Source organism: Vicugna pacos, chromosome 14 (genome assembly GCF_048564905.1).
Source record: "Vicugna pacos chromosome 14, VicPac4, whole genome shotgun sequence".
In the NCBI taxonomy this organism is placed as follows: domain Eukaryota; kingdom Metazoa; phylum Chordata; class Mammalia; order Artiodactyla; family Camelidae; genus Vicugna; species Vicugna pacos.
This window is the reverse complement of record NC_133000.1, coordinates 34,111,333-34,131,529: the sequence shown is the minus strand read 5'-3', so window position 1 is coordinate 34,131,529 and position 20,197 is coordinate 34,111,333. Positions and strand designations below refer to the sequence as shown.

At 43.5% G+C, this 20,197-nt stretch overlaps 1 protein-coding gene across 1 annotated transcript in view; it reads left to right on the top strand.

Annotated features, from left to right (window-relative positions):
* The window catches only part of LOC140701239 (uncharacterized), a 133,537-nt gene that overhangs the window by 56,418 nt on the left and 56,922 nt on the right, over positions 1 to 20,197 (top strand). Inside the window, exons 8-11 of the mRNA XM_072976662.1 lie at positions 10,901 to 11,021; positions 11,501 to 11,674; positions 15,760 to 15,888; positions 16,113 to 16,331. Coding sequence (XP_072832763.1) covers positions 10,901 to 11,021; positions 11,501 to 11,674; positions 15,760 to 15,773 — 309 coding nt within the window. The 3' untranslated portion in view covers positions 15,774 to 15,888; positions 16,113 to 16,331. Of the gene's footprint in view, positions 1 to 10,900; positions 11,022 to 11,500; positions 11,675 to 15,759; positions 15,889 to 16,112 lie in introns of the transcript that reaches the window.

Here is a 20,197-nt window from a genome sequence, read left to right as displayed (position 1 = left end):
CACTGTGATGACACAAAGACAGCAAAGGTCGGGCTCTACCTGTGCTCCTGCATTTAACGGCGGGAGGTGTGGGGTGGGCTTATGATGACTCTGAGTGGTGAGAAAGATGTTTCAGATTTTCCTACGTGAGACATGGGGACCTGACAGCAGCCTCCGCAGATTTATCTCATGGGCATTATCGCTTGTGTTGTTATGGAAACAACAGGCCAGCCAAGAAACAAGAATAACTCAGAGGGTTGGAGTACTGAGATTTATTACGCTGGCGCGCTCAGAGGGGCTTCTTTTCCAAAGCTCTGAGCACCTCCAAGACGTGCACATGAGGTTTTATAGGGTTAATTACAAGTATGGGGTTATTAGCCAATAAGGCTCAAACAACAAAAAGCAAGGAATCAGTACACTTAAGCTTATCAATTTGGAACAGATCCCGTTACTGACAATTGTTGTCCTTGGATTTACATGTTAGCTTATTAGCCCAGTAAACTGACACTAAACTTCAGGTTTACCAGGTAGCCCAGCAAAACTTAGATCAGTAAACCGACACTTATCACACTTAGATGATTTGTGACTTAGCTTGTTAGCCGAGCTGGGGTTTTCCTTCACAGTGTCACTTATCTTTTTTATTTTTCTTTTTATCTTTTATTTAAGTATTTAATCCAAATTTAATATCAGAGTTTTTTGGGAAAGAAATTTCTCTTTATCTTTTCTTTGGGGCTCTTTTGGGGGGCAGGTAATTAGATGTATTTATCTGTTAGTGGAGGCCCTGGGGCTTGAACCCAGGACCCCGTGCACGCTAAGCACATGCTCTACCACCCGCCCCATCATCTTTTTGCTTTAGCTGCCAAGAATCTTACAGCTGAATTTCTAGTCGGCCTTTAACACTTGCCCTGACTTCATGGAATCCATTTTTACGAGTTTATCTCCCCCTGGTTTCACTTAAGTATTGAATGTCCATTTTCTCTTCACTCTCCGTTTTGCATTTTTGTTGTTATGGTTGTTAAGCTGTGTTTAAAAAAATGTTTAAATTCTCTTTTAGCAAGAGTCTGAATGTAAATAAATATGTAAACAAACAGCACAAATAAATGCTTTTATATATTCTAAGCTGTTTAGTAGTTACATAAAAACCGAATTGAATATTAAAGTGATAACATTTTAAAAATATTTTTTAATTTTTTATAGAGATATAGCTGATTTAAAATATGATATTAGTTTCAGGTGTACAAAAATGCTCCATTTATAGTTACTGTAAAACATTGTCTGTATTCCCTGTGTTGTAAGATACATCCCTCTAGCGTGTTTACATTACATGTTGCAGTTTGTTTAAGAAAGTTGGGTAACGCAGAGTCTGGGACGTGGCTGTGTCTGACTCAGGTTCACGCTCACCCTGCCTGTCAGAGCTCAGGCCTTCACTCCTTTCTGCAGGGGAGTCAGTGGAGGCAGCTCTCATCAGCGCTGGCACCACCCTCTGAGTGGCAGTGACAGCAGTGACTGTGTGTGGACTTGCAAATTGTTGTTCCAAGAGCTTTATATGCGTTTCTAAATTTAATAATTAAAGCCCTCCTGTGAGGAAGCGTTTTAAGTTTTTAATGCATAATACAATTTATTTAGATATTGATAGATTTCAAATCTCCGGAAAATTTACAGGAGTAGTACAGTAAACGCTTAGATACAGTTCACCTTAAAGGGCACTATTTGGCTTTTTGTGTCTGGCTTATTTTAGCATAAAATTTCAAGGTTCATCCATATTGTACCCTGCATCAGTACTTTATTCTTTTTGTTTGATAATATCCTTTTCCATTTTTTTTGGTTTTAGTCTATTTAAAAATATTTTCATTGAAGTCTAGTCAGTTTATAATGTTGTGTCAGTTACTTGTCTACAGCACAACACTTCAGTTAAATAGGAACATACCTGCATTCATTTTCATACTGTTTTTAAACATAAGTTATTTTAAGATATTAAATATATTCCCCTGTGCTATACAGTATAAACTTGCTGTTTATTCTTTACATACTCAGTATCTGCAAATCTTGATCTCCCAATTTATTCCTTCCCACACCCTCCCCCCTCTAGTAACCATAGTTTGGTTTCTGTGACTCTGTGTCTGTTTCTGTTCTGTAGATAAATTTATCTTTTTGTTTCTTTTTTTTTTTTTTTTAGATTCCACATGTGAGCAATCTCATATGGTATTTTCCTTTCTCTTTCTGGCTTACTTCACTTAGAATGACATTCTCCATGTCCATTGATGTTGCTGCAAATGGCATTATTTTATTATTATTTTATGGCTGAATAGTAGTCTATTGGACAAATATGCTACAACCTCTTTATCCAGCCATCTGTCAGTGGACATTTCGGTTGTTTCCATGTCTTGCTATTGTAAATAGTGCTGCTGTGAAGATTGGGGCGTAGGTGTCTTTTTGAATTAGGGTTCCTTCTGGATATATGCCCAGGAGTGGGATTGCTGGGTCACCTGGGAGGTCAAGGTTTTGTCTTTTGATGAACCTCTATATATTTTTCCACAATGGCTCCACCAAACTGCATTCCCACCACAGTGTAGGAGGGTTCCCAATTCTCCGCAGCCTCTCCAGTATTTATTGTCTGTGAACTTCTGAATGATGGCTATTCTGACTAGTGAGAGGTGATACTTGATAGCAGTTTTGATTTGCATTTCTCTGATAATGATATTGAACATTTTTTCATGTGCCTACTGGCCATTTGTGCGTCTTCATTGGAGAAATGTTTCTTTAGGACTTCTGCTAATTTTTGAATTGAATTGTTTGTTATTCTTTCTTATTAAGTGTAAAAGCGGTTTACATATTCTGGGAATTAAGCCCCTAGCTGTTTCATTTATTGCAAATATTTTGTCCCATTCCATAGGTTGGTTGTCTTTTTGTTTTGCTTACGGTTTTCTTAGCTGTGTAAAAGTTTGTAAGTTTAATTAGATCCCTCTTGTATATTTTTGGTTGTTTTTCTATTGCTTGAGTAGACTGCTCTAGGAAAACATTGCTGAGATGTATGTCAGATGTTTTGCCTATGGTTGTTTCTAAGAGGTTTATAGTGTCTTGTCTACATGTTTAATTCTTTAACACATTTTGAATTCATTTTTGTGTATGCTGTGAGGGAGTAGTCTAACTTCAATGATTTACATGCAGCTGTGCAGTTTTCCCTACACCATTTGCTGAAGAGGCTGTCTTTACTCCATTGTATGTTCTCACCTCCTTTGTCAAAGTTTCAATGACCAAAAGTTTGTGGGTCTATTCTTGGTAAATTTGTTTATCCGTTCATTGATGGATGGATATTGTTAGTAACTTTTGGCTACTCTGAATGATACTGCTATGAATATTGATGTGAAATTTTTTATGAGAATATGTTTTCATTCTGTTGGCTGTACATTTTGCCCGCCATATCTGTAGTTTCCACTACATGGATCCAGATGGCTGATTGTAAAGGGACTCGAACATCCTTGGATTATGGTATCCAGGGTGTGGGGTTCCTGAAACCAACCACCCAAGGGTATTGAGGGATGACTCTACATATAGGAGTGGAATTGCTGAGCCATATAACTCTAAGCTTTTGAGGAAATAACAGACTTCTCCAAAGAAGCTGCACCATTGTCCCTTTCCCCTGGCCGCATATGAGGTTTCTCTGCCTCCTGAATGACATTTGTTATTGTCCATGTTTTGGTTATAACCATCCTAGTGGGTGTAAAATGAGATCTCATTTTGATTTTGATTTGGCTAGTGATGCTGAGCATCTTTTCATATGCTTATTGGCCATTTGTATATGTATCTAAATTCGTGGTAAATTTAAAAATTGGGTCTATTTTATTGTATTGTTCAGTTGTAAGCATTCATTATATATCCTGGATGCTACTCTCTTATTAGATACATGCTTTGCAAAATTTTTCTTCCATTCTGCACATTGTCTTTCACTATATATTTTTAAACATTAAAACAATTTCTTTACAGGGGATGTAGTTAGATGTAATGATTTATTTTATTTTTCTTGCTAAGCACGCACTCTCTGACTTGAGACACCCTTTTCCCCCGTCATTTCACTTTCTTGATGATATCCTTTGTAAGAAAAAGGTTTTAATTTTGATGAAGTCCAGTTTATCTGCTTTTTTCTTCTATCAATTGTGCTCTTGGTATTGCATCCAGGAAACCAAAGCCTATCCTAGGACCACAAAGATTTATACTGTGTCTTCTTTTAGAAAGTTTATAGGTTTAATTTTTACATTTCTGTCTGTGATCTATTTTGTTTTAATTTTTATTTGTTATATAAAATATGGGTGTTCAGATTCCAGATTGATTCTTTTGCCTGCAGATACCCAGCTGTCCCTGCACCATTTGTTGAATAGACTATTCTTTCAATGGGGTGTTTTTGGCCCCCCCTGTAAGTGTAAGTTTTTCCCCCTGGGTTTTTATTGTGTCTCATAGATTTATTTATCCAAACTTATGCCAGTATCATAGTGACATATTACTATAGAATTTTATTACCCTTCAAAGTGAGTCCTCCAACTTTACTCTTGTTTTGCAAGCTTGTTTTGGCTATCCTGGGCCCCTTGCACGTCCATATGAATTTTGGGATCAGTTTTTCAATTTTTGCAAAGAAGTCAGCTGGAATTTTGCTAGGGATTCCACTGTATATGTAGATCATTTTGAGGAGTCTTAACATTTTTAATAATATTGTCTATCATTCCATGAAAATGGGATGTCTTCCATATATGTAGATCTTTTAAAATTTATTTTGGTGATACTTCAAATATTTCAATGTACAAATCTTGTAAATTTTTGTTAAATGTATCTCTCATTTTATTTTTAATGCTGCTGTAAATGGAAATGCTGAGTTTCTTATGGGTGGGACTATATATCAATCTTCTTATTTCTAGAAGTCCTTAACAGCAAAAACCCTAGGTATATATTTGCTACATAAATCTATCCACAACTATTCCCCGCCCCGTGTTATAAGAAACCAAGACCCAAGTTAAGCTACCTGAACACCTATGTGGAAATGTGAAATGAGACCCTTGGGTGGGGCTTTGTGCAGATGATACTGGAGCTTATTCAGGATGGCTTCATCGTAATTTCTTTTAAACAACCCTTTTGGTGTATTTAGTCAGATACATTAAGAACATGCCCTTTTGATGTGCGGAGTAGCTAAGACTATGATTTTCAAATAATTTCTAGTGAGAGTATTGTTCTTGAAACCTAATTTGCATCAATCATTGAAGATTTAAGTTTCAGGAGCTTTGACTAAAGAACACCTGTCTTTAATCAATAACGACAACTAAATGCTCAAGCAACATGTAAGAGCTTGAGCAAACTGCCCCCGCCCCATAGTGCTGGATGGCTGCAGCTGCAACTGGAGTCAGCGCTTACCTCTCCCAGTACGCTTGTGCTGATCTGCTCAAAGGGGATCGTCCAACAGTTTGTCAGTAGTCTGTTGGACAATGTCATAAAACATTGATTGAAGGTTGCTAGATGCAATATATTCTTATTAATATTAATTAAGCACATATTGAGTGCTTATTGTATGATGGAATTGTCCCTCAGCCTCACATGAATATTATTTCTCATAAAACCTCACATATTTCCTTGTTATTCTCACTTTACAGATAAGGAGACTGACAATTAGGTCTTCTCTCTTTTGGGGGGAGCTCATTATCAATGATGGGAAGTTATAAGGAAAAAGATATTGATTCATCATGAGAAAACATTTTTCTGAGGGTCAGCAAAGAAGAAGATGAACACTGAAGAAGATGATCATTGTTCTAGTGAGACAAGCCCTGGGTTGTGCGGAGTCAGCATCCTTGTCCTAGACAAGGCACGTGTAGAGCTGCGTAGTGGGTGAGGCGGCGCGGCCGCGCAGGGAACGCGGATGCTGGGCTGTTGGGCTTTGCTCAGGCCCGGTGGGGCTTTCTCCTAAGGGCAGTGGACCATCATTGACAGATTTTAAGTAGGAGAGTGGGGTGATCTCGTAGTTCACTTTTGTCTTGTAGAATGCTTAGAAACATTTAGAAGGCTTGGCAGGAGGTGATGTGATGAGTCAGAGTAGGGTGGCTGCGAGGTGTAGCAGTGTTCAAGTTTCAAGTTGTTTTCAGGCCCAGGCTTGTGGCTCAGTAGCCGTGTCAGTTTGAATGACGCACGCAAGGAAGTGAAACAATTTATCTAATCAATTGGAGCAGTGATGTACCCAATTCCCAGGACTGTTGTGGAGATCCAGTGAGATAACGTTTGCAGTGTGCAGCGTGGTCCCCAGCACAGAGTCAGTGCTGAGTGAGTGTCAGTGAGTATCTGGTAGCTCAGGTGTGGGTGGTGGGACTCGGTGACTGAGGATATCTGGGCCCTGAAGGAGGGGTCCATTCACATCTGTGAGTGATGGGCCTGAGTTGGGAGAGGCATGGAGACCTTATCCCCCTACCAGAGGCCCTGGGCAGGACGGCTATGGGAGGAGCACCATGAAGTCAGCTCTTTGCAGGTGGAGTTGGAGGTGTCCTTGTGACATCTAAGTGCAGTGTCACGAGATGAAAGAGGAGGTCTGGGCCCAGGCTGTGCATTTTCCCATAATGTCAACTCCTGAGGATTCCGAAGTATTGATCACTGAACGGAAGTCATACTTTACAGGACAAATGAATATTAGTATCAGCTCTGTCATCAAAGCTCACGTCTATTTATTCATCACTCAGTTTGCTAATTGGGTACTTACAGAGCTCACTTCACCGTCCTCCCGTGGGCTCAGGCTCCACAGAAAAGAGCCGGTGTATCTCCCTCTTTTCCAGAAGAAGACACATTTAGCTTGTAGCCTTCTGTACCTTGCCAGACTTAGGATATTAGTTTGTTGGTTTAATTGTTTTTTCTGTTGGCCATGTCCTGACAGGAGAGTAATTTTACCTCATGGTCATGTTTCAATTAGCTGTTACTGAGAAGTGCTGATCTGATACATAGTGTATGTATTATATTAAATTTTTAGAGTAGTTATCATTTTTCTGTCTTTGCCCTTTAATTTTGTTTGCCCCTTCAGTGTTCTATCCTTTTTGGGGCCTTATATTTTTTTAATTAAAAAATGTCTGTTAACAGTTAAGAAAACAAAAGCAAAGAAAAAATGCACATGAGAGCTAAATTTAGAAAATGTCTAGTGTGTTTTCTATCTTGGCAATGGAGGGTTCTAGAAACTCGTGAAAAGTTTCATTACACAAGTTCCTTAAAATGCTGATTAAGAAATAAAACCTTCCTTCCTCATCTTTCAAGCTGCACAACTAATTGTCAAGAAAGTGAGGGGAAATTCTCAGAAGCCAAGAAAAATGAGAAAGCAGGGTTTCTGGGAGATATGCGAGCCTTAGAATCCCTCGGGTGCTAGTTCGCTCCTGAACTGATTTTCAGTTGCCTTGACAGGAGGGCAAGATGTGAGCCCCAGGCCTCTCACACTAGGAGTTGGATGGGGGTTCATATTATGGGCCAAGCCCATCCTGAGGATCTTGGTTTACTAAAGGGTGAAATAGGAAAAAAAAAATTCCTCAAGACAAGAAAGTAAGGAAAGTCAATTTTGTTGGAAGAGGGGAAAAATAACAAATCCAAAGTAAGGATATAGTTTGAAGCTGTTCTGGCATGAGAGTGACCACAAACTCCTGGCAGAAAACCACAGCTACTCCTTGATTGATAAGTTGTGTTTTGAATGAATCAGTGAACAGCCATTCCGAAAAAGGCCTCCAGAGTCTTGTGGATCAAGATACTGGACAGCAAACACCTCTCTTCCAAGGTCTCATTCAAATAACCTGAAAGGTTTTAAAGGAAAGAAGCCATAATCATAGTTCTATTTATTGACATTTCTATATGCTACGAATTCAGAGGTGACTATGTAGTTGTCTCCTCTTTTATGGACCTTACTTTCTCTTTGGGGAGACAAAATGACATAGTTGGTTATCTTGGTGAGGGAGGTGTTAGTCTGTTGCAATTAGTCAGGAGAGGAGATTAAGAAACACTGAAGGGTGGGTGAACTTTTTAGCTGAGGACAGTCTTGTTCACTTGGCTTTTAATTGCAGGCTCAATGAGCTGTCCCTGGAGGGAATAGACCTTACAGAGGATGAACTTAGCTCAGGCCTCATTGGAATGGACAAATGAACCTGGAGAAAGACAGTCAAATCTGTGCAGACATTAAAGTTCACTTGAACGTGCTGCATCACTGAGCCAAAGATAGGACAAATATGCAGCACTTCTTGAAGACAGAAAAGTGGTTTTTAAGGTTCTCCAAGAATGAATCCCAGGGAACCGAGATGGCCAGTTGTCAAACTGAGACTTTGCACTTTGGACGGTGTACCCAGCAAGGGTATTGGCCTTTTATATGTTTCCATTTGTCTTTAATACATGTCTGTTGATGAGGACGTGGGCACAAATGTTTGACACCTTGTCGAGGCGATTTTGGATACCTGCCTAGAAGCACGGGCACAGATGCGGCTGCTTCATACATCTTGCAGCCCATCCCTTTCCCCGGCTCCTTGATCACGGCAGAGTGGTTCCTTGTTGACCTGTCCGTTTCCTCTGTGACATCATAACACATGAAAAGACCGGAGCATATTAACTTGGCTTTGTTAAAGTCAAAGGAACAGATCAAATATGGAGTCAGATTTGTTCTTTCCTATTTCAGTAGTGCCATGGAGAAGGCAGTTTGGTCAGCTTTTTGTAGTGTCCTGGAGGCTTTCTCTCTCAGCTTCTGGGCGCCTCTGTTGAAAACCCTTCATTGCTGTCTGGCCTGCTGGTAAAGCACACTGCCTGTTTTGCCCTGAAGATGTGTTCTGTTTATAAACTTATCTCTACTCCTTGGAAAACAACTCAATAAAAACTCAGTTGGTTTTCCACCAGCCATGGGCAGGGGTGAGGTATACCATGTTATTATTTCATAAAATAATAGTAATAGTAATAGTACTAGAAATAATAATAATAATAATAATAATAATAATAATAATAATAATAATAATAAAAGAAGTCTTAAAACAGGACTGAGCACATTGGAGAGAGTCAATAAATGCTTTCTGGCTTAAATCAAAAGTGATGACTTAGTGATTCCATGGCTGCTGTATTTGCTAAGCTAGTTACTCCTTTGCTCCATTACACAATTTTTAACTGAAAAAGAAATGCAAGCAAATGGTTAAAAAAAATAAACTCATATAGAGCACAAGAATACACAGTTGAAAGAAGTTTTCCCTCATCCTCTGTTCTTTCAGCGCTGTCTGGAGATGCCACTGTTTACTATCCTTTGGGTGCTTCTCCAGATATGCTTTGCACATTCCCACCTATGTATGTAAATTCCTTTAAAATTTTAGTTATTTTTAACTTAAAGAGATTTAAATCCTCAAGTGGCTTCTGCCCGGGTAATAGAACAGAAAAAATCTGACTCCATATTAGATCTGTTCCTTTGACTTTAACCATATGCTCTGTCTCCTAGGCTTCATCTTGCTTGTAAAAAATCGTTGCCTAGAGCCTGAAATACACAGGAGAGCTTATTCTGAAGGCTCTGACCTTTAAGGATATTTAACACTTTTTCATTCATTTAAAGATAGCAAATTGCAGAATAGACAATAACGTTTCTTTTGTTGGAGGTTTACAGGGATCTGACCCACGCAGATAGCTGCAAGAAGAAAGGATTCTAACAATAAGGAATTTTTACACTAAGAAGTTTGTAACAACCAAGCACGTAGGAAAGGAGCCTGAATTGTGACTTGGGGAGATGGTTTTCCAGGACATTAGTTTGCCAACTAGGTCTACAGAAACTTGCAAATCCATGCCCCAACATTTTGTTTCCAAACTTATTGGCCTGTCCTGCACTGAAGAGAATGAATTTGTACTTGGTAACACTCCTATCTACCTAGAAAGCTGGGCACTGGAGCTGAGTGTTATGGAAACAGGCCAGCCAAGAAACAAGCACCAATCTGAGTGATGGAGTACTCAGAATTATTATGCCGGTGGGCTCAGAGGGGCTCCTGCTCCGAAATTCTGAGCACCTTCAAGACGTGCACATGAGGTTTTAAAGGCTTAAATACAAGTAAGGGGCTATTAGCCAATAAAGCTCAAAGAACAAAAAGCAAGGAATCAGTACACTGGAGCTTATAAATTTGTAATAGATCACGTTACTGACACTTGTTGAGCAAGGAATTACGAGTTAGGTTGTTAGCCCAATAAACTGACACTAAACTTCAGATATATGAGATAGCCCAGCAGAATTCAGATCATTAAACCGACACTAATCACACTTAGATTTGTGACTTAGCTTGTTAGCCCAGCTGGACTTTTCCTTCACATGAGGACAGCTCTCCCACACCCAGGGAACTACTGTGAGCCCTTGATGTTTCCACTAGGGTGAGGTATGGTTTACCCAGGAGGGATGGGGACTACGCACCAACACTCAGGCAGTCTGCTCTGTCTGGAGCTCTGATCTTGTACCACACCGCTCCCTGCCAGCCCAACACCTGGGACAGTGGAGCTAAGGCAGAGATCCTTCCTGCCTGTTCCCCAGTGTGTAAAAGTGGAATATGTACTCTTCCCAAGGAAGTTCTGAGCGACAACACCTGCGGGTGCTTGGTTCTCAGAGCAACAGAAAACCCAGCTCCGCTTGGGGGCAACGGGTGTTATCCCCATAGGGTTTCTGCAGAAGCATCTGATAGAGGGCTGGATCAGGGAGGTAAAACATGAGCTGCGGGACTTCAATGGTTACAGAATGGTACAGAGGCAGGTCTGCCTTCTCGGGGTGACCCAGAGGTAAAGCTTTATCTCTCCAACTCCGCTACGACACTCCCCTATCCAGATCCATCCGTTCTCTGCTCTTCCTGTCCATCTGTATCCCTCCACTTTTCCCCTCCTCTCCACCCGCTCCCATCTTCTCCCTCCCTCGCTGTCCCACCTTCTCTTGCAGAACCCAGAGAGGATCGATGGCCCTCCTGCGCATGCGCAGTCAGTGCCAGGTGGTCCGCTGGTTGAAAGCTCCATGTCCGAGCCAGGGATTGGCTCCAAATGCTTCTCAACTCTGTCGCCCGGTAGGCCTTTGGTTCCTGCCTGCGGCCGGGGCTTCTGGCTGTGGAAGTGCAAGGTGGGGGGCTCCCGGGAAAGGGGTCAGGCGGCTGCGGGAGGGTGGTCCGCCTTTCACAGCCCCCAAGGGCGCCAGTCAGCCCGTGTTCAGCTGAATTGCTCCGGCCAGACCCCTGTGACAGCACCACCTGCCCCGGCGCCCCTGGCACAGCTGTCCAGGTCCAGGTGTGCACCTGCCACCTCTCACCCAGCCGGGATCCCCTCAGTCCAAGGCTGGCGTCCCCTTCCCCTCTCCCGCCCGCGAGTCCTCTCCTCCCGGGCTACCTCTCCTTGGCCGCCTGCCCGTCCCCACCAATGGGCGGGCTGTGTCCCGGGCTGGCGTGGTCTACGGACCCGGACGGGAGCGGGCTGCTTATGGTGGGGCTGGGGCTGGCCTCCGAGCGGGGCTGCAGCCCGCGTCCCCCCCCCCCGCTTTCCCTCCCCCCAGGGGCTGCCCTCCTTTCCCTTTCACCCTCCCTCAGGACCAGCTCAGTGGCGTGTGTGCTGCTCCCCGGGCTGAGAGCCTCTGGCTGTATCGCCCAGCTTCACCTGGTGGAGTCGGGAAAACGGAGAATGAGTGCTGAGCAAGCTTCTGTCTCCTCCCTCAGTGTTTCTGCCGCAGGTAAGTACCTTGAACACTTTCAGGTGTTATGATGGCGATGTTTGTTGATGTCACGTGTTTTTATAGTGAGAGGGATTACAGTGGTGCAAGCAGGGCTTGGTTCTGTTAAAAATGAGCTGAAGGCATGAAGCTGTAATATCCTCCTTCCTTCCCTCTCCAAGGGTGAAACGTGTGACCGTCGATTTTTAAAAGATCGTTACAGTCCCTAACTTGCCCAGCCCAGCTAGTGTGTGTTAACAGGAACAGCACCACCAGAGGCCTTGGAGACCCAGGGATATTGCAGTCCTAAAGAGCTCCTGGCAGAGTTTGGTTTGTATTTGTTTCTTGTTTTTCTTAAATTGTGGGACAGAGTAGTGGTATAAAAAGAAAAATATTTCTCAAGAAATATTTTTTCATATAACAGCGTTATTGTGATATAGTTCACACACCATGAAGTCCATCCATTTAAATGGTAAAATTCAGCAGCTTTTAGCATATTCACAGTTGTGCAACCATTATTATTCCAGAACGTTTTTATCACTTCAGAAAGAGCAGTGGAAATTAATGACCTATCCACCCCTCCCCAGTGGTGGTTCTAAAGAAATTTCTTGGCTATTCTTGACCATAAATTCACTTGTTACATTCCAAGAAAAATCTGGTAGGAATTCTAATCAGAATTGCAATGAATCTGTCTATCAAAACAGGAAGAATTAATGTCTTTAAGGCATAAACTTCTTCTACCCATGAATATATCTTGGACCCTATCTTTTCCTCTGTCCAGAGCCGGGCCCACGGGAAGTCCTCACTACTTGTTGGGCTTGTGAATGATGAGATTCTATACATCGTTAGTTGCAGCTGTAGCCTTTCTTTCACAGAAGAGAAAAGTAACCTCAGTGAAGCAAGGGACTCTCTGATGGTCAGAAAGAGTGACAGCCAGTGCTGGAGTGATCCAGTGGACTTGGTGCTTGCAACCAGAATTCTCCACCACATACAGCTAAGGGGATTAGAGTGTTCTTTTATTTTTTCTTAACGGCATTGCTTTTATTTTTACTTATTTTTTAAATTATTTTCTATTTAAGTGTAGTCAATTTACAATGTTAGTTTCAGGTGTAGAGCAGAGATTCAGTTATAAACATATGCATATGTATATACATATGTTTTAGATTGTTTTTAGTATAACTCATTACAAGAAATTGAATATAGTTCCCTGTGTTATATAGCAGGTCCTTGTCATTTATTTTATATTTACTAATTTGTATCTGTTAATCCCCCCTTTCCTGCCTGCTAAACACAGTTTGCTTTCTATGTCCATGAGTCCATTTCTAGGAGCACCGTTTTTCCTAGTAATATATGCTCTTTGGCTGCTTTCGGTTTCAGTAATTCCATCTTATCTGTGGGCACTTTTCTTCTGCTGGCCTTTATGTGCTTTGCACACGTGGTAATAGAGATCTGTAATTGGGAGAACTCCAGGCCTCGTGTAGTCCCTGGTACAGAGTGCCCACTGAATTGATGCTTGAACTGGGAAAAAAGCACAGTAAATGCTGGAATTTCCACTATGGTTGAGAATTCCAGGTTTCAATAACCTGTTCAGACAACCTTAATATTGGCTGCACCCATACTGGGTAATTGGTGGAAATTCATGGTATGGTGGTGTAGAGACGGGGCCTTATATGCTTCTTCTCTTTCTATTTTCTAACACTCATTCTCCTGGGCCTTCCAGATCCTCCCCCAGAAGGGCCCAGGGCTGGCTTGGTGCCGCGCTGAGGCAATTTTTCTTAATAACGCCCTTTCCTCTTCTCCTCTGAGCCTCCGTTTCTTTCTGTGCACAATGAGGGCTTAGACTAGATAAGTACTTTTCAGTTTCTTTTAAAGCCATGTTTCCTTTGAGAAACAGAACATGCAAATTTCTCCTATCAACCCAACCCTTTAGATTTTGATAAATCCTCTAAGGAGTTACATAGCTCTTTGTGAAAAATTGATGTGAGTTTGATTCCAGGTGACACAGAAATGACTCTTCAGGGATTTATTGCAGGGAGAGGGCAGGAAAGAGGCAGTATGTGACATTTTCTAGTGTGAGCACTGGAGCAGGGACTTGGATTTAAATACGGTGTCTGACGTGGCCTCTCTCTAATCTTGTAGAATGTGATAAACTTCTCTACCTCAGTTTCTTGATGGGTCAAGTTGGGGTGATAATATTTTAAGGCTTCTGTGAAACATTATACACATAAGACATTTGTGTCTCTGTAGAAACAAGATCTGCTAGGGATTCAGGGATTTGTTTAAAAAAAATTCTTGTCCATAGCACTCTGTCTGTGTGTATTTTGAAGATCCTGGAGGGTGAGGGTGAGTCTAAAGTCCATCGTGGGACAGGTGGCCCCTATTTCTCTGTGCCCCAGTTTACCCGCTACTCCCCAGTCCTCTTCCTCAGTCCAGGATGAAGTTCCCTAGTAGATTTACACAGAGGTCTTGTGGAAATGGCTCTTCATTTTATTGTTTCACCAAGAAGGGCTGCCATCATGATCTCTGTGGTCAGGTTTTGAAGGGCTGCCATCATGATATCTGGTAAGAATTCTATGCAATTGGGAGTTTCAATTTAATGAATAGAAAAAGATTACAAATAGAAAATTAGAACAAGGGTGGTGACAGGGGCTCTTTTAAGTGGACACCATTAGCTTTGTTAGCTTCAGGTGCTGCGGCCTGTTGCCACGAGGACCCATCCTCTTGCTCTGAAGTTGGAGGGACTAGTGGGTTCAGTGGGAATTTTAACTGAGTGTATCTCATGGGCTGGGCATTGTCCTATTTGTACTGTGTGTTCTTTATTTGAGACAGTGAGCTCACCTAACCTCAATGACCTCTTTAAAATATTAGACTTCTTATTTTGAGATGTAATGTAGATTCCCATGTGGTAGTAAAAGATTATATGGAGAGGGCATGTGGACACTTTGCCCAGTTTTCTTAATGGTTCCATCTTGCAGTGTTGGGGTACAATTAATTACTGACTCACTAACAATTTGGGGTTTGTGTTATTGCCCTTATTTCTATTCATGATTAAACTGGGGCTTAGAGAAGCACACAAGCCTGCCCAGGTATCCCACATTGTTAGTGCAGAGTCGGGTGAACGTGGGCTTGGGATTTCCAGGCAGTACCATTATGATGGCTTGTGGCAGGGAGCAGCATTCACTTTGATTGTTTATTCATTCATTCAACAAACATTTATTGAGTAATCTCTGTGTGTCAGAAGCTTTCTTAGGGTTATCTGATTCTTCAGCAGTACTGAGAATCAGGTAATATTTATATTTTTAATCTGAGAAAATTAGCTCTGAGAGTTTATAACCCACCCAAAGGAAGTATATCTCATAAAGGAGGGATAGAACATTTGTACAGTCACCTCCTTTTATGCAGGTGGTACCCTAGGCATTTTACATTTGAAAACATCCGTAATCCAGATATATTCTTGTAAGGCAAAGATTTTTTTTTTAAATGAAGTATAGTCAAGTTTGCAATGTTGTGTCAATTGCAAGGTGTTTTTAGAATTTTGAATTAAAAAATACATTTTCAGCTGGGTAATTAGGTGTATTTATTTGTTTCATTTTTAAAATGAGGTAGTGGGGTTTGAACCCAGGACCTCGTACATGCTAAGCATGTGCTCTACCACTGAACTGTACACTCTTCCCCAAGGCAAGTTTTCTTATCCATTATTATGAAGCTTAAGAGTTCAAATAAATTGGATAGAAATCCAGATCTTTTGATCCTACTGTGGTCCTTTTCTTTATATTCTGCTGAAGGGGGTTGGGGAAAGCATTTCCTTTGTTCATTTCTTTATTCAGCATTTTTGAGCAGTGACTTTGCATCAGGGCCTTGCTAGGTGCTTGGAAATATAAAATAAGAAGTGACCCTTCTCTGCAGAGGCAGGAAGCCTAGACCAAAAGCTGGGTAATGTGATCCGAGCTACAGTGGCCATGTGCAGACTCTGAGGACAAACTGTACTGTTGGATTTGCTTTGGCTTCCTTTGCCTTCTGGCTGGTACACACCAGGTCACAGCAACCCAGATGGGCCCGTAGCACACAGCAGAGTAGTACCACGATCTCCTCTCCCCTCTTGGCAGGGCCTGCAACATGAGCATCCCTGACTACGTGCAGTGTGCTGAGGACCACCAGACTCGTCCCGTTGTGGTCCAATCCATAGAGATCATCTCAGAGGAGAATTTCTTTGCATCTATCAGCTACTCACCTTGGTGAGCCATATCAGCCCATTTGGCTCCCAGTGGACACACTGTATCCACTACAGGCACCACTATGTGCCCGACAATGGGTGGAGCATCTTCCAGACCCACCGCAAGGTCGTGGGCCTTGTCACCATTACCGACTGTCTCTCTGCCAAGGCCTTCGAGAAGCTCCACGTGCAGAGGAGCTGTATGGCACCTCGTTTAATGACTCTTAGCTTTTTGTCTTTGTGCAGCATGGGGAGGTAGCCGAGCAGCCACGCACCGACGTTGCCTTCAAACTAAGAGGACTGCAGGGTGGTGGAGAAGAGGATCGAGGACTTCACTGACTCACTCTTCATCTTGCTCATGTCCAAGTGGCTGGATGGTGGCCCCAAGAAATCTGGGGACAAGATCCCCCTCCTCTGCATCCCGTTTGAGAAGGAGGAATTCATGAGACTGGACACAGAGAGCAGGTAAGTTTACCTGGAGGACAGTCCACCCTGGCTGTGTGCCGGATTGCTTCCCTACATCCAGAAAGGGATCAGCAAGGAAGAAGTCTGTCTTGTAGCCAAGGGGAGGGGAGGTGCAGCCCGCCGCTTTACAGACATTTCAAAGAGAATCCGCCTTTGTTTCAGAGAGATCCTTTTAGGGTTAGTGTGGACACTTACTCCCGCTTTACAGCCAGGACCATGGTGGGAACCCTGGAGTTGCTGTCCAAGAAAGTAGCCAAAGCCACTGATGCTAGGAGCACTGGGGAGGAGGCTGGACTGAGCTGAGATGTGCTGTAGGTCAAATGCATATCAGACGCTGAGGCTTGTCTAGTAAAAGTACATAAACTATCTCTTTACTTCCTATATTGATTACATGTCAAAATGATAGTATTGAACATACAGTAGATTAAGTAAAATCTGTTCTTAAAATCACATTCTAGTATTTGTTTTTTGTTTATTGGTTTGTTTCTTTGTTTAAAATTTTAAACGTGGCAACTGGGAAACTTTCTTTACATGGCTCTCATTTCATTTCTGTTGGGCAGCCTGTCCTGGGACATGCTCATCCCTTTGCTTTTAGATGAGATGCTGAACCCCGAGAGGCAAAACGAGGCGCTGGTTGAGCTGCTGCTGGATCCGCTATCACCTGCCTCCCAGGCCCAGCACCTTTTCAGCTCAGGCAGTCTCTTCCTGCCCGACAGCCACCATGCCATGTTAGGACATCAGAAACACCGTCAGGGACTTCTGAATGAACTCCTTATGCAGGGAAAGGCGTATCACGGTGTTTGGGACAGAGCAGGGAAATATTCATTCTCAGTTTGTCCCTGTGATTAAGTCAAAGGCCCCACTTTGCCTCGGAAGTACAGACGAGCTCTTCTGGGCTGCCTTCCCCCCCCACCTTCTGCTCTGTTTCCCGGTGTATATATCGTGCTGTCCCTCGGGCAGAAGAGGGTGAGATGCCTTTGCCGAGACGTGGTCCCCCTTTTCTGGGGTGAGTGAGGGAAGCTGTGTCCCCCCAGCCTACGGCCTCTGTCCTTGGGTCTGGAGAGGGCTCATGGTGGTCCCACAGATGACGGTCGGAGGACCTGGCATGTGCTACCAGGCCCACTTTGGAGGAGGTGCTCTGTGATTCTTGAACTTACGTAAGATCAGATCCTACTTTCTGGTTGTTGGTAAGTTGGAGGAGAAGATGCTAGAGAATTGATAAATAGAATGTCTAGACCAGCCCTGTGAGTGAAAAGCACGGGGGACCCGAGTCCCACCTGCGAGAGCCCTCCTAGCAGGCTCTGGATGAATATTCTGTTCCTCCCAGGACATACCTCTATGGCTTAAGGAAGAGGAGAGGCATGTCGTGGCCATGATCTGTACTTGTCCTCACAGGGCCCTATGATCTACATGCCCGCAATCCCCATCTACTTCTTGGAGATGAGCTGACATGTTTAGGAGCCTGGGCACTGCTGAGGGCATAGCTGCCAGCACCGTGCTACACAGAGTCTGGCTCCGTTCACCTCACCTGTCAACTCCTGCTGACGCCCCAGACATTAGTCAAGGTAGGTTCATCAGCGAAACCTAAGCAGGGAACTTCTTCTCCCCCTGGACAGACTGGTGAGTGAGCAGTGGAAGCCTGGAGCCTTGCCCCAGACCCCACGCCAGTGCCACTTCTTTGCCATAGGAGGCACTGGTGACATTTTTGCTCAACAAATGCTTGTCTCTGAGTCTGCAGACCCACCAGAGAATGCCAGCTTGTTTTTGCCTTTTGAAGTCTGCCCTTGGGACTTAGCGTAGTAGCTGGATGTGTACTTAGCCCACAGTGGTTCAGCGCATTAATCTTCCCTCCTTGTGGGTCTGTCTGTTCTGGTACCATAAGGGCTCAGCCAGCATCTGAACGTCAGTGAGATAACGCGGCCAGTGAGTGAGGGTCAAGCACATTCTCCTCCAGTCACTTCTACTCCATTGTTGCTTTTACTATTCCACAGTCATTAATTTTTTAAACAATGCCTTGGTGCAGGAGCAGAGCCTCATTCTTTCCTGCTACTCTTGGTGGCAGTGACTAAATCTGTCCAGACTGAAATGCGACCACAATTTGTAGCTCAAAAGCTGCCTCGACGCTTGTAGGTGGAATTTTGGTTAGGGGCGCTGAACACGTTGTGGTCCCCTGGCAGCGCCGCTCCCCTCAGGCCCCTGCTTTCCCTGGAGCAGGAGGTGAGGGTGGGTCTCACCATCCCCGCATCCCTGACCTCACACACTCACGTAAATTCTTGTACATGCAGTCAAAATCATTTTTGTTCTTGTGTGTTTCTAATTTTCTCTTGTTCCTCTTTTCCTTTTTCTTTATTCCTTTTTCACTTGTACTGCCCAGTGAGCATGTTGTTGCTTCTGAAAATGTGGGCTGTGCACACCCTGCATTGGAAATAGCCAGATTGCCCTCCGTACGTCTCCATTGCTTTAAAAAGCAACAACTTAACAGCTGTTTTGATCCATCTATTATCTTAGTCATTTTTTAATTTTCTAATTTTTTGGAATATTTGCTTTGTTAGCTCATCACCCAATGGTGTTTTATACCTGTTGAAATCCTTGCTTTTGAGGAACATGTTTGGTCGTCCTTTTATTTGGTGACAAATGCGCTCTTATTAAATTTGTTTGATTGTTTTGTAGAAGTAAGATGCGATTTGATTTAGGCGGCTGCTGAGGGATTCTTTTCATGGAGTATTTAAACTTGTAAGGTCTAATTCTGCAGCATTTTGCTCGATTCCTGCTTTTACACAAACGTGCTCGGCACGCAGTTCCTGGCTGTCGCTGTGTGACGTGCGTGACGGCGCCTCCTGGCCGGCGGTCACTGGTGAGGAAGTGGCCGCCACGGAGGTGACAGCTGCAGGGGACGCTGTTGGAGGAAGCGGACAACGTTTGGTTCTTTAATATTTTTTTTTTTGCATTCAACTTCCCCGTGCCATTTACATTACTTTGCCTTCATAAAGGGGCAGAATTGGGTCTAAAATCCATGCCACTATTTTGTTCCCTTTACGAGGCTGGTTTTTCTGAGTATCAGGACAACATGGCCTTCTCCTAAGTAGCTAGCTTACCTGGATCTGTTGGACACAGGGACTGCTAAAAGGGCCGTAGCTTCCTCTCTGCTCCAGCCAGTGGGCATTCAGAGCTGGGTCTGTGGTTTGCCTCAGCAGCCGTGCAGACCTCCCTGCCTCGGCCTTTACTTTTAACCCATGTTGGCAGTAAAGAGCTGAATCCGTTTCTGTTGCAGCTGACGTCCACCACTGACGGCCGTGTCGTTAGTTTGTGTTAGTCAGTCCCCAACACCCCAGACAACCGTGAAAGAAGATGATTTGGCCGACCTAGGACCTTGGATTCTCACCCCTACCCTGGTTCATCTCACCTGGCGGAATTGTTTGGTCACCACCATCATGCTGACCATGAGGCCTTGTTTCTCCTTTCATGCTCTGGTCCAAATGTGGACACTTCATTTTTCACTGAATTTGTCTTGCTTGAGACAAGCCAGAATATCTGAATGAGTCCATCACATTCTGGGTGGGGAACAGAACAGAAGTAAGTGTCACAAGTAGATGGAGTCTAGGCTGTCCGGGTTGGCAAATGCAGGCTGGGATCTGTGAAGGCCGGTCTGTACCTTGGACACAGGCCTTTCCCGTGGCCCCTGAGAGCCCATGAGTTGAAGTGATAACAGCCTTGCATGGGTTCCCTCATCCTCATCTGCTCATTGGCAAGTGTGTCTGCTAATTAGGAGCTCCCCCAGATCTCGGGCCCTTCAAAGCTCAGACCACGGGAGAACCTTGAGTCCCTCCTCCTGGGCCTCCTGTGTGAGAATCCAGTGCCTTCTGAGG